Here is a 15056-nt window from a genome sequence, read left to right on the forward strand (position 1 = left end):
GTATAACAGAACTCATATGGCAGGCAAAAACCTGAGAAAAAAATCCAACCAGGAAGTGGGAAATCTGAGGTTGGTCGTTTTTCAACTCATTCCCTATTGAAGATAGTGGGATATTGGTCATGTTGCACTTCCTAAGGCTCCCACTAGATGTCAACAGTATTTAGAACCTTGTTTGATGCTTCACTGTGAAGTGGGGGCGAATGAGCCAGAATGCCTTGAGCTTGTGACGCTCTCACGTGAGAGCGAGCTCTGTTCCATTGCTTTTCTACAGACAAAGGAATTCTCCAGTTGGAACATTATTGAAGATGTATGTTAAAAACATCCTAAAGATTGATTCTATACATCGTTTGACATGTTTCTACGGACTGTAACTGAACTTTGACATTTTGTCTGCTCCTAGTGAACACGCTTCGTGAGTATGGATTTGTTTACCAAACGCTCTAACAAAAGGCGCTATTTGGACATAAATGATGGACATTATCGAAGAAAACAAACATTTATTGTGGAACTGGGATTCCTCTGAGTGCATTCTTATGAAGATCATCAAAGGTAAGTGAATATTTATGTTATTTCTGACTTCTGTTGACTGCACAATATGGCAGATATGTTTTTCGCTTGTTTGGGCTCTGAGCGCCGTACTCAGATTATTGCATGGTTTGCTTTTCCCGTAAAGCTTTTTTGAAATCTGACACGGCGGTTGCATTAAGGAGAAGTGTATCTAAAGTTCTATGTATAACACTTGTATTTTCATCAACATTTATGATGAGTATTTCTGTAAATTGATGTGGCTCTCTGCAAAATCACCGGATGTTCTGGGAACTACTGAACATAACGCGCCAATGTATACTGAGATTTTTGGATATAAATACACTGCTCAAAAGAATAAAGGGAACACTAAAATAACATCCTAGATCTGAATGAAATATTCTTATTAAATACTTTTTTCTTTACATAGTTGAATGTGTTGACAACAAAATCACACAAAAATGATCCATGGAAATCAAATTTATCAACCCATGGAGGTCTGGATTTGGAGTCACACTCAAATTTAAAGTGGAAAACCACACTACAGGCTGATCCAACTTTGATGTAATGTCCTTAAAACAAGTCAAAATGAGGCTCAGTAGTGTGTGTGGCCTCCACGTGCCTGTATGACCTCCCTACTTCGCCTGGGCATGCTCCTGATGAGGTGGTGGATGTTCTCCTGAGGGATCTCCTCCCAGACCTGGACTAAAGCATCCGCCAACTCCTGGACAGTCTGTGGTGCAACGTGGCGTTGGTGGATGGAACGAGACACGATGTCCCAGATGTGCTCAATTGGATTCAGGTCTGGGGAACGGGCGGGCCAGTCTATAGCATCAATGCCTTCCTCTTGCAGGAACTGCTGACACACTCCAGCCACATGAGGTCTAGCATTGTCTTGCATTAGGAGGAACCCAGGGCCAACCGCGCCAGCATATGGTCTCACAAGGGGTCTGAGGATCTCTGGCGAGCACATGGAGGGCTGTGCGGCCCCCCAAAGAAATGCCACCCCACACCATGACTGACCCACTGCCACACCGGTCATGCTGGAGGATGTTGCAGGCAGCAGAACGTTCTCCACGGCGTCTCCAGACTCTGTTACATGTGCTCCGTGTGTACCTGCTTTCATCTGTGAAGAGCACAGGGCGCCAGTGGCAAATTTGCCAATCTGGCAAATGCCAAACGTCCTGCATGGTGTTGGGCTGTAAGCACAACCCCCACCTGTGGACGTCGGGTCCTCATACCACCCTCATGGAGTCTGTTTCTGACTGTTTGAGCAGACACATGCACATTTGTGGCCTGCTGGAGGGCATTTTGCAGGGCTCTGGCAGTGCTCCTCCTGCTCCTCCTTGCACAAAGGCGGAGGTAGCGATCCTGCTGCTGGGTTGTTGCCCTCCTACGGCCTCCTCCACGTCTCCTGATGTACTGGCCTGTCTCCTGGTAGCGCCTCCATGCTCTGGACACTACGCTGACAGACACAGCAAACCTTCTTGCCAAAGCTCGCATTGATGTGCCATCCTGGATAAGCTGCACTACCTGAGCCACTTGTGTGGGTTGTAGACTCAGTCTTACGCTACCACTAGAGTGAAAGCACCGCCAGCATTCAAACGTGACCAAAACATCAGCCAGGAAGCATAGGAACTGAGAAGTGGTCTGTGGTCACCACCTGCAGAACCACTCCTTTATTGGGGATGTCTTGCTAATTGCCTATAATTTCCACCTGTTGTCTATTCCATTTGCACAACAGCATGTGAAATTTATTGTCAATCAGTGTTGCTTCCTAAGTGGACAGTTTGATTTCACAGAAGTGTGATTGACTTGGAGTTACATTGTGTTGTTTAAGTGTTCCCTTTATTTTTTTGAGCAGTGTATGAACTTTTTCTAACAAAACATGCATGTATTGTGTAACATGAAGTCCTATGAGTGTCATCTGATGAAGATGAAAGGTTAGTGATTCGTTCACTCTCCATTTCTGACTTTTGTGACTCCTCTCTTTGGCTGGAAAAATGGCTGTGCTTCTCTGTGACTTGGCTCTGACCTAACAATCGTTTGTGGTGCTTTTGCCGTAAAGCCTATTTGAAATCGGACACTGTGGTGGGATTTAACAAGCAGTGTAACTTTAAAGTGGTGTAAAATACTTGTATGTTTGAGGAATTTTAACTATGGGATTTGTTGTTTTGAATTTGGACCCTTGCACTTTTACTGGCTGTTGTCATATCGATCCCGTTAGCGGGATCTCAGCCGTAAGAAGTTTTTAATAGGCCTCAGTCAGTTCATCTGTTGGGGTTTACCATCCTCACCTTGGTCGCTGGAGATGTCGTTGCCGCTGTGGGCGGCCTTCAGCCAGCTAGTCATTTCCTTTAACACTGCGATCTGACTGCGAATCACCAGGTCTGGCTTTGTGATGTCCACTTCCACATCTGGGTTGGACACCTGATTGGCCAATCCGTTGCCCATAACAACAGACTCGTACCTAGGGAAGAAGGGTGTGAGTGAATGTGGAGATCCTACAGGACACACCAATTCGTTCTGCAGCAACCTTACTTTATGCCTTTAGAGTGGCTCCATCCCTACATGCCCTAGTCAAAAGTAGTGCACTAAAAATAGGGAATATTGTCCTATTTTGGACACACACAATGTTATTGGTGTCTGTGTCAAGGGAGTGACCTGAGAAAACCTGCCAAACTAACCTGCTCTTTGCTGTTCCATTCCAACAGTCATCCCCTGACGTGATCCTCTCTCCAACACACACCGTCTCTGGCAGCGTGGACCAGAACTTCTTAGCATGCTTCAGCTTCTTCTTCACATCTGTCGTCTGGGTAGAAGGAAGCAGGCAAACAGAGATGATCACACATTTATACTAAGTCCATTTGAAAGACTTTGGACTCACGTAAAAACTTGTTTTGAGGTTGCTGGTTAGGCCCGATGTCTGACGAAGACTTACCAGTCTGTCCAGGCTGGTGCCAGCAGCTGTGGTGGGCCGTGCATCGGGGCTGTAGGGACGGAAGCGACCGGTGAATCCTGTCTCCTTGACTGAGCGACGGGAACGGAAGCCTTTACCTGGCTGAGGCTGACCACACCCCTGAAACACCTGGAGAGGTGGAGAGTAGAGTGAGCGGCATGTACAGAGACAGACGGGTGGGGCAACCAGACAGACGTGTGGGCAAGCGGGCTGCCAGGCGGAGACGGGAGGGCTGCCAGACAGAGACGGGAGGGCTGCCAGACAGAGACGGGAGGGCTGCCAGACAGAGACGGGAGGGCTGCCAGACAGAGACGGGAGGGCTGCCAGACAGAGACGGGAGGGCTGCCAGACAGAGACGGGAGGGCTGCCAGACAGAGACGGGAGGGCTGCCAGACAGAGACGGGAGGGCTGCCAGACAGAGACGGGAGGGCTGCCAGACAGAGACGGGAGGGCTGCCAGACAGAGACGGGAGGGCTGCCAGACAGAGACGGGAGGGCTGCCAGACAGAGACGGGAGGGCTGCCAGACAGAGACGGGAGGGCTGCCAGACAGAGACGGGAGGGCTGCCAGACAGAGACGGGAGGGCTGCCAGACAGAGACGGGAGGGCTGCCAGACAGAGACGGGAGGGCTGCCAGACAGAGACGGGAGGGCTGCCAGACAGAGACGGGAGGGCTGCCAGACAGAGACGGGAGGGCTGCCAGACAGAGACGGGAGGGCTGCCAGACAGAGACGGGAGGGCTGCCAGACAGAGACGGGAGGGCTGCCAGACAGAGACGGGAGGGGAATGCAGAAAAAAACAGTCAGACAGGAAGTGACTCACCTTCTGTGACACCTGCATGCTGTTTTCTTGCATGTTCATGATGGCCTCAGAGATCTTGACGTCAATGGGATCCATGACAGACTCGAAGTTGAAGGGCCCTTCCAACCTCTCAGCCAGACTCAACATGGCATCTGAGAATAAGACAACTCAGTCACAATGAAAACAACCATACCCTAAGTAAATACTTCTGGGAATTAAATAAGCACTATAATCTTTGAGGCCTAGATTCTTTCGGCCATTTTCACTATGGGGCGATTTGGCCTGTTTCTACCAGCAGGGGGAAGCACACAGCAGTGTCAGTGTTTTGAGCCTAAGAGGACTTAACAAGGCCCAGTAAAGCTGCCACACAGAGAGGGGGTAGCAGGCATCAGAGGCACCCCAGTGGGGAACCGCGTGGCAGAAGACTAACACAGCATAGTGAGCTGTTCCTTGTTGGATATGGAAGCCCTTACCCAGGAAGTTGTTCCACTCGGTGTCGAGATCAGCCTGGTTAGCCAGACAGCCACGCATCACATTGAGACAGAAGTTCTGACAAGGCTTGAGGGCAATCTGGCCAGAACAGTAGGGACAGTACATCATCTTCATGGCTGCCCGCACACAGCTAGGGGACGCATTGACCTGAGGGAGGAGGACAGAGGGAGTAAGGAGTTTGTACTCCTATGCATTGGTCACTAAGTTAAACGAGGTGAATGAACTGATCCTTATCTTAAACCAACAGGCAGGACACTAAGACTATATACACAACATATCAAATTATCACTCAAATCCCACAATGTGATTTATAGTGAAAGTCCAATGTGCAGTATCTTATCATTAATGAGTCACTTCCAAACCTGCCATAAACCTCTCATGTCCTCTCTTCACACACACCTATCAACAAAACAGTACCATTATGAAATCTTCAACTCCCATTCAGACAGTGTCCCAAATGCCATCTGCTTTCCACAGAGGTTAGAAAACACAAGAGGGTGAGGAAGAAATGTTCACCTGAACTCCCCACACCTGGTCAAACATTACAGGTTGTTGTTCTGGGAACCAGATATGGGAATGTTTGTCTATTTGGGTGTTTAAACCAGCTGTTCAGTGCATGAGAACACTGGACCAAGGCTACAAATCTCTACACAGGAGGCTTTAAGGGCACTTCATGCAACTTCTCAACATCCTCCCTGGTTCCTTCGTGACACAACCAACATATCCCATCACAGAGATGCTATAATGCAAATAATACACAGGGCCTTCAGAGAGTCTTCAAACGTATTACACATTGTTGATTTACAGCCTAAATTCAAAATGGATAACATATTTTTCCTCTCACCCATCTACACACTATATACCATAATGATAAAGTGAAACATTTTAGACAATTTAGCCAATTTATTGAAAATGAAATTCGTAAATTTAAGTATCACACCCAATTCAATACTTTGTAGAAGCACCTTTGGCAGGGATTACACCTGTGAGTCTTTCTAGGTAAGACTAAGAGCTTTGCACACATGGATTATACAATATTTGTACAATATTTGTAAATTACCATTTCAAATTCTTCAAGCTCTGTCAAGTTGTTTGTTGATCATTGCTAGACAACCATTTTCAATTATTGCCATAGATTTTGAAGCCAATATGTCAAAACTGTAACTAGCCACTCAGGAACATTCCATGTCATCTTGGTAAGCAACTCCTGTGTATATATGGCCTTGTATTTTAGGTTATTGTCCTGCTGAAAGGTGAATTCATCTCCAGTGTCTGTTGGAAAGCAGACAACCAAGTTTCCCAATAGGATTTTTCCTGTCCTCTGCGCCATTCGGTTTCTTTTTATCCTAAAAAAAAAAACTCTCGTACTTGCCGATGACAAGCATACCCATAACATGATGTAGCCACCACTATGCTTGAAAATATGAAGCATGGTACTGAGTGATGTGTTGGATTATCAACAAACATAAGGCTTTGTATTCAGGACAAAAAGTTCCTTTGACACTTTTTGCAGTTTTCCTTTCGTGCCTCATTGTAAACAGGATAATGGCGTTATTGTGTGTAGATCAGTGATACAAAACCTCAATGCTTTTTAAATCCCAGCTGGAACCACAACATTTTGAAAAATGGGGTGTGAATACCTTCTGAAAGCACTGTATATGTAATACTACACATTAACATGCCTCTTACCGTGGAAACCTTGTTGACCACCTCGGGCATGAGCGCCAGGCCGCGGGTAAAGGTGCGTGCCGCCACGAAGGCCCGTGTCAGCTGGAGGCGGAGCTTGCGTGGCACGTCGCCAAACGGTTTTAGCTGCTCGGTGTGGCGGCTGACGCACTCCATGTAGGCGTCGCTGAACTCGTACTGGACGTTGACCAATCGGAACATCCTCTCCAGGAGGTCTTCCCAGAAGTCAGACAGCATGGAGTCCAGGTTGACTGCCCCGCTGCCCGACACATAGTAGCGCTTCAGCTCCTGGAAGAAGTGCTTGAATAGCTCGGCGTTCTGCACATACATCTTGCCGTATGTGCGCACGAACATGTCGTTGAGCGAGCGCTCCGCGTTGTCCAGTAACTCGCGGAAGAACTCTGCAGACAGGAAAGAGAGGATGTTAGTATGACAATAGCACCTAAGACTTTGAATATCAACATCACACAGTTTTGTAATGATAGGCTATATTTGTGAACCTAATGGAATATTAGAGGTTATTAAGAGGTGATATGATATTGAAGAAATGTCATTTGTGACATTCTCAGCGTGATAGATAATGGCTTTGTAAATCTTCCAGAACATGTGCCTGGAAGGGGGTAGAGATTTTAATCAACCCTCATCTTAATACCATATTTACTCTGTCAAAGGTTGAAACTATGGATTCTATTTATATCTGTGCATCTAAAAACAAACATACAGTTGAAGTAGGAAGTTTACATAAACCTTAGCCAAATACATTTAAACTCAATTTCTCACAATTACTGACATTTAATCCCAGTAAAAATTCCCTGTCTTAGGTCAGTTAAAATAAAGTGGTGATCCTAAGAATGTGAAATGTCAGAATAATAGTAGCGAAAATGTTTCATTTCAGCTTTTATTTCTTTCATCACATTGCAAGTGGGTCAGATGTTTACATACATTTAGTTAGTATTTGGTAGTTTTGCCTTTAAAAATGGTTTAACTTGGGTCAAACGTTTCGGGTAGCATTCCACAAGCTTCCCACAATAATTAGGGTAAATTTTGGCCCATTCCTCCTGACAGAGCTGGTGTAACTGAGTCAGGTTTGTAGGCATCCTTGCCCACACACGCTTTTTCAGTTCTGCCAACAAATGTTCTATAGGATCGAGGTCAGGGCTTTGTGATGGCCACTTCAGTACCTTGACTTTGTTGTCCTTAAGCCATTTTTCCACAACATTGGAAGTATGCTTGGGGTCATTGTCCATTTGGAAGACCCATTTGCGACCAAGCTTTAACTTCCTGACTGATGTCTTGATATGTTGCTTCAATATATCTACAATTTTCCTCCCTCATGATACCATCTATTTTGTGAAGTGCACCAGTCCCTCCTGCAGCAAAGCACCCCCACAACATGATGCTGCAACCCCCGTGCTTCACGGTTGGGATGCTGTTCTTCGGCTTGCAAGCCTCCCCCTTTTTCGTCCAAACATAATGGTCATTCTGGCCAAACATTTCTATTTTTGTTTCATCAGATCAGAAGACATTTCTCCAAAAAGTACAATCTTTGTCCCCATGTGTAGTTACAAACCGTAATCGTGCTTTTTTATGGCGGTTTTGGAGCAGTGGCTTCTTCCTTGCTGAGCAGCCTTTCAAGTTATGTCGAAATAATAGTTTTAATATAATATAATAATATAATATTATATAATATAATACTCGTTTTACTGTGGATATAGATACTTTTGTACCTGTTTCCTCCAGCATCTGGACAAGGTCCTTTGCTGTTATTCTGGGATTGATTTGCACTTTTCGCACCAAAGTACATTCATCTCTAGGAGACAGAAAGAGTCTCCTTCCTGAGCGGTATGATGGCTGCGTGGTCCCATGGTGTTTATACTTGATTACTATTGTTTGTACAGATCAATGTGGTACCTTCAGGCGTTTTGAAATTTCTCCCCAGGGTGGACCAGACTTGCGGAGGTCTACAATTTTCTTTCGGGGGTCTTGGCTGATTTCTTTTGATTTTCCCATGAGGTCAAGCCACTGAGTTTGAAGGTATGCCTTGAAATACATCCACAGGTACACCTCCAAATTACTCAAATGATGTCAATTCGTCTACCAGAAGCCATGACATATTTTTCTGGAATGTTCCAAGTTGTTTAAAGGCACAGTCAACTTAGTGTATGTACACTTCTGACCCACTGGAATTGTGATAATGAATTGTAAGTGAAATAATCTGTCTGTAAACAATTGTTGGAGAAATTACTTAGATGCCCTAACCAACTTGACAAAACTCTAGTTTGTTAACAAGGAATTTGTGAAGTGGTTGAAAAACGAGTTAATGACTCCAACCTATAAGTAAACTCCCGACTTCAACTGTAAATCCTAGTTCTACGCATTACATTTATTTTTGCAATATTGCCTTTCGTGAACTAACACTCAACCTTGACCATTTGTACATATTTTCTACTAGCACAGACTTTGCTGATGGCATATTTTTCCTCAAATTAGCTATGACTGAGATGTGGTTGTCGCACCTAGCGGTCTTAAGATGAATGCACAAACTAAGTCCCCCTGGATAAGAGTGTCTGCTAAACTTCAAATGTAAATAGACTGAACATTTTAGAGCAAGATCAAAATAAAGAATGTTAATTTCCTACAATTCTATTCATTTTACCATGGCTAACGCTGTGTTCCTCTGCTCAAACATTTTAACCAAATCAAACGGGCATTTGCCTTGACTGGCCGCTAACCCCAGTCCTATTGTACATTTCCACAACCAGATTGAACGTCTCCTCAATAATGTTTTTGGCAGTGTATCTGTGACCGTCATTAGAATGGTACTCCAGAGAGACAGATTTAGGTTTGCACAGCACTCCCAGAATGCACAGCTCCGGGCTATAGAAAACCTGACTTGCGTCCAAAATGGCACACTATTCCCTATACATTGTTATTTAGCAGACGCTCTTAACCAGAGCGACTTAGTTTGAGAATCAATCATAAGGCAGCGGGGTGAGACCACCACATATCAAGTCATTGCTACTTAATTGAGGAAAAAAATGTACGTACTATCAGCAAAGTCAGAGGTAGAAAGGGGAAAAGTCAAGTGCTCGTTCACGAAAGGCAAAAAAAGGTTATATAGAACACTTTTGACCAAGGCCCATAGTGCACTATATAGGGAATAGGGTTCCATTTGGGACCAGTCCTCATGTAGCTGCCAATAGGGTTGAAAATCAGAAGGGTTATGATCAAAACAGATGGATGTTTATTTCATTTGACATTGTCCTGTCAGTACTGGTTTCCCTTCACAGCAGTGTCCCAACAGCAGGAATAGCACAGTGTCCCAACAGCAGGAATAGCATAGTGTCCCAACAGCAGGAATAGCACAGTGTCCCAACAGCAGGAATAGCACAGTGTCCCAACAGCAGGAATAGCACAGTCCCAACAGCAGGAATAGCACAGCGTCCCAACAGCAGGAATAGCACAGTACCCAACAGCAGGAATAGCACAGTACACCAACAGCAGGAATAGCACAGTGTCCCAACAGCAGGAATAGCACAGTACCCAACAGCAGGAATAGCACAGTGTCCCAACAGCAGGAATAGCACAGTGTCCCAACAGCAGGAATAGCACAGTGTCCCAACAGCAGGAATAGCACAGTGTCCCAACAGCAGGAATAGCACAGTGTCCCAACAGCAGGAATAGCACAGTGTCCCAACAGCAGGAATAGCACAGTGTCCCAACAACAGGAATAGCACAGTGTCCCAACAACAGGAATAGCAGTGTCCCAACAACAGGAATAGCACAGTGTCCCAACAACAGGAATAGCACAGTGTCCCAACAACAGGAATAGCACAGTGTCCCAACAACAGGAATAGCACAGTGTCCCAACAGCAGGAATAGCACAGTGTCCCAACAGCAGGAATAGCACAGTGTCCCAACAGCAGGAATAGCACAGTGTCCCAACAGCAGGAATAGCACAGTGTCCCAACAGCAGGAATAGCACAGTGTCCCAACAGCAGGAATAGCACAGTGTCCCAACAGCAGGAATAGCACAGTGTCCCAACAGCAGGAATAGCACATAAAATTCCTCAGCAGAAAAAAAACCGATGGGAATGGTTGTATGGGAAGAGAAACGGTTGGAAAGGAGGAAGAGAAAGAAAGGAGTGAGGGGGGATGAGAGGGAGTTAGAGTTTCTTAGCGGGAGAGAGAGAGAGAGAGAGAGAGAGAGAGAGAGAGAGAGAGAGAGAGAGAGAGAGAGAGAGAGAGAGAGAGAGAGAGAGAGGCTGTATATGGGAGAGGTGGTTGCCAGGTTCCTGTAAATCCACTGCCATTCAACAGAAACGTCTCTCCACATCAAGCTGCTTCAGACTGACCACCAATGGCATTTTTCTGTTGTCACATTCCATTCGTTTTCCTTTCTCCCTGCTCCTCTTGGTCTGTCCTTCAGAGGAATTTTCAATAGGATTACTGCTCCCCTTCATCTCTTTCCATATAGGGACCTGTCCCTCCTCTCTCACTCTCCCCCTCCAATGCTTTCAGTTGGTCAGTTCCTTCAGAAGGCTCTCTTCAGTAGAGACAGGAACAATGACCTACTTCATCCTAAGGAATGTCCATCACCCCCACCCCCCAAATAATCCAGCACCCCTCTCCCAGAACCCCCCCCCCACCCCCCCGCCACTTTCTTAATCTGAACTAAATGAGAATTCCAGACTCACTGCAAAATGCTTCACCTCTCTCTCATGCGCAGCATCATAAACACTCCCCTTCACCCCTCTCTCATGCGTGGCACCACCCCCCCTTCACCCCTCTCTCATGCGTGGCACCACCCCCCCCCCTTCACCTCTCTGTCTCATCTCTTTCTCCTTGTACACACAGCTTCGGTTCCGCTGTAGTTTCTGTGTGCCCTCTGCCCGGCTTTGAAATGTAAAGTTCCCATGCTCTCTCCGAGGGAGTCACCAAACGCTCCTGAATTCGGGCACCAGGACACACACACACACTGCAAGTGCGGCGCTGTCACTTCCACTTCAGACTGACAATCTAAAAAGAAAAATGAAGTGGGGGAGGGGTGGGGGCGGCTTGGGGAGGGTTAAGTTGAGGGCTTTTTTAACTCCAAATCCCCACTGTGTCACCAAGGATACCGGAAACACTGCAGTACTTCCATTCACGTCCCCTACACACAAAGACAGGGGAAAGGGCACCAAACTCCACGCTCCATTGACAGAGATTAAAACAAAAGGTCCTTCTACCCCCCACCACCCCCCACTCCGGAATGTCAGTTGCCACAAGTTTAAAGTCAGTGAAAGGAGACATGAGGGAGGGGAGGAGGGAGGACAGGCCCCATCATCCTGCCTATGCAGACATACTAATGAACCACCACTTCCCACCCAAAAGATCTGTGCTGGCAACCATGTACAGGGGGTCAGTAACAAGGTAGCACAAAACACACTTCTAGTGTGTAACTTCTGGTTGTTTTTGTCGTGTTTTTTTTCTAGTAACTTCTGGTTGTTTTTAAAGGTTGTTTAAAAGTTGAGCGGGTTTCTCTGGCTGAAGCTATGGCATCTAGTATGAAACCAGCATTACAGTGGCATCTTGATTCATCATTAAAAACGGGTTATGACGTACAGCTGTCGGCCAACAGTTAGGCCGTGGAGCAGCACACACTCCCTTAAGGTTTTTCCCCGAAGAAAAATGTGCTTACCACTCAACCATTGGTTAAGGAAAATGTAGGTGAAAGGTTAGAGGAAAAGGATCATGGTGTGTAGGGAAACACTAAGGACATATGAGGCAGTATAGCCGCTTAACATGTGTGTGTTCGTGTGAGAGTCTGAATGTAGATCCTGACAGCAAGAATCTTGTTAGAGAAAAAGAGAGAGCCTGGAAGAATCTCTTCCCCCACCCCCGAAGTATGAAGCACTGATGTTGGGCCCAATCCATCACCCCAAGAGAGGAGCTGACCGACCTCCTTAGCACTCCTCCCTCCCCTTTCCTCCCATAAGGAGAATTGGACTTCCCTCCTCCTCCTCCCTCCATCCTCACAGTAATTGCTCCCTTTTCTTGTGGGGTTCCACCCCTCCTGCTGTTAGGACTGCAGTGGTGGAGATGTATGGGTCTTGATGCGTGTGTGTCCTGGGGCAGAAGGGCTTAATCCCAGACAGACAGGGACAAACACAAACCCCAGGTCAGAGGGAGATAAGAGCATAAACTATTTCTGGCCCGTACTTAATTGGCCATGACTCCTAACTCCAGGCACATGATGAGGACTCTGCTCTACCACTTCCTGTGTGTCTGTGTTTGTCTCCAGATGAACCATCAGCCACCATCATCATTACCGTCTCCAGCCACTAAATACAACGAGCCGCAGGCACATTTCCCGTGGCAGACACGTCCGTAGGAAATGGCTGTTCTGGACGTCTCAATGTGAGAATTGGGGTCTAATCACTAATCCAAACACTTGCAAAACGGAACAGCTAAATTCAGGTACTGTAAAACTTCAATAAAAACGCTGAGGCTCAGCGCCTGTTCCTTATAATAGCCGGGCAATGGCAACCAAATTCAGAAAATAAACGTCTGCTTCAAATAAACAAATGGGTGGAAATGAATTGTTTATGAGGTTAAAATGAATTACCAGAGACGTAACACAAAGTCCTAAGCAAGTCTTAATCTTCGAGTCAAGTCCCAAGTAATAATGGGCAAGTGTCAAGTAAAGTCCTAAGTTCCACAGCTCAGGGTGAATCAAGCCACAAGTCCCTTATTTAGGGTTTCAAGTACTCAGCCAATTTTATTGCAACTGAAATGCATCAGTGATTTTGGACCCACATGTTTTACAAAAGGCATACCTTTCCCCAACTACCAGTCTTTGAAACCGAATGCTAGGATTTTTGGGACCGATTATGCCCTGATGCAGAGCTGGCACCACAGGTCCCAGAGTGATGGGGCAAATAGTTTTCCCTGGGGCCCGGAGCATTTACTAATCTGGTAACCTACCCAGGTCTACATCAGGACCCTATAGGATCTGACAGTGAATCATTAGTAGTTGTAAACAAGGTATGTATATTAGCATAGGACCAGATTTACATTTGAGTCATTTAGCAGATGCTCTTATCCAGAGCTACTTACAGGAGCAATTAGGATTAAGTGCATTGCTCAAGGGAACACCAATAGATGGTTCGAATCCCTGAGTCGACATGGTGAACAATTGACCTTTTGGTTACTGGCCCAACGCTCTTAACCAGTAGGCTACCCGCCGGCTCGGTACACAGATGTTTTCTAAACGGGAGGTTTGAAAACCCTGTCAAACTGCAGCAACCTTGTACTTTTTAATAGGAATGAATTAAAAACTAGATTTTACACAAACAACCACTGCAATTGGACAATAGAACCCACAGGGCTGAGATTACAATGCAAACCTGCATAAAGCATAGGCCAATGCAACTGCAATTAAAAATCATGTACATTTATGTAATCAGTATTATGTGGGTGAAAGATGGGTGACTGTACATCTCATTCAGGGCAACTCAATACAGCAAATGCAATGTGGTTTCAGAACTAACCATTCTACCAAAACAGCCAATTGCTATTTTTTAGAACAAATAAAATCTAAACTGGACATATTGGTGAAGTCAATGCAGTCTTTTTGGATCTTAAAAATACCTTTGATACTGTGAATCATGAAGTTCTCCTATCCAAACTATCCTCCCTTAATGTGTCCACTGAAGTCATTAGTTGGATGTATTCCTATCTGGCAAACAGAAGCAAAATGGTTCAGTAGGACTCTCATTACTATAACCTTGGCGTCCCACAAGGGTCAATATTACACACCCTTCTGTTTAACATCTGCAGTTGAAGTCAGAAGTTTACATACAACTTAGCATTATAAATTTGTACTGTTTTTCACAATTCCTGACATCTAATACGAGTACAAATTCCCTGTCTTAGGTCAGTTAAGATCACCACTATTGTAAGAATGTGAAATGTCAGAATAATAGTAGAGTTATTTATTTCAGCTTTTAGCTCTTTCATCACATTCCCAGTGTGTCAGAAGTTTACATACACTCAATTAGTATTTGGTAGTGTCACACCCTGGTCTTAGTATTTTGTGTTTTCTTTATTATTTTGGTCAGGCCAGGGTGTGACATGGGTTTATTATGTGGTGTGTTTTGTCTTGGATTTTTTGTAGGTGTTGGGATTGTGAATTGGTAGGGTTATCTAGAAATGTCTATGGTTGCCTGAAGTGGTTCTGAGGCAGGTGTTTATCGTTGTCTCTGATTGGGAACCATATTTAGGCAGCCATATTCTTTGAGTGTTTCGTGGGTGATTGTTCCTGTCTCTGTGTTAGTTTGCACCAGTATAGGCTGTTTTGGTTTTCGTGTTACGTTTCTTGGTTTTGTATTGTTCGTGTTTATTCGCTATTAAACACGTATGAAAATTACCACGCTGCATTTTGGTCCTCGTCGTCAGAGGAGGAGATAGAAGAAAGCCATGACAGGTAGCATTGCTTTAACATTGTTTAACCTGGGTCAAATGTTTCAGGTATCCTTCCACAAGCTTCCCACAATAAATTGGGTGAATTTTGAATTCCTCCTGACAGAGCTTGTGTAACTGAGTCAGGTTTGT

The 15056-nt window shown here is 45.3% G+C and overlaps 1 protein-coding gene across 1 annotated transcript in view; it reads right to left on the reverse strand.

The window, feature by feature from the left end:
* gpc4 (glypican 4) overlaps positions 1-15056 on the reverse strand; it is a 62602-nt gene that overhangs the window by 4167 nt on the left and 43379 nt on the right. The window contains exons 3-8 of the mRNA XM_064973351.1: positions 6465-6862; positions 4757-4922; positions 4305-4435; positions 3467-3613; positions 3213-3337; positions 2823-2995 (exon numbers count right to left, since the gene is read on the reverse strand). Coding sequence (XP_064829423.1) covers positions 2823-2995; positions 3213-3337; positions 3467-3613; positions 4305-4435; positions 4757-4922; positions 6465-6862 — 1140 coding nt within the window. The remainder of the gene's footprint in view (positions 1-2822; positions 2996-3212; positions 3338-3466; positions 3614-4304; positions 4436-4756; positions 4923-6464; positions 6863-15056) is intronic.

Source organism: Oncorhynchus masou, chromosome 9 (genome assembly GCF_036934945.1).
Source record: "Oncorhynchus masou masou isolate Uvic2021 chromosome 9, UVic_Omas_1.1, whole genome shotgun sequence".
NCBI lineage: Eukaryota > Metazoa > Chordata > Actinopteri > Salmoniformes > Salmonidae > Oncorhynchus > Oncorhynchus masou.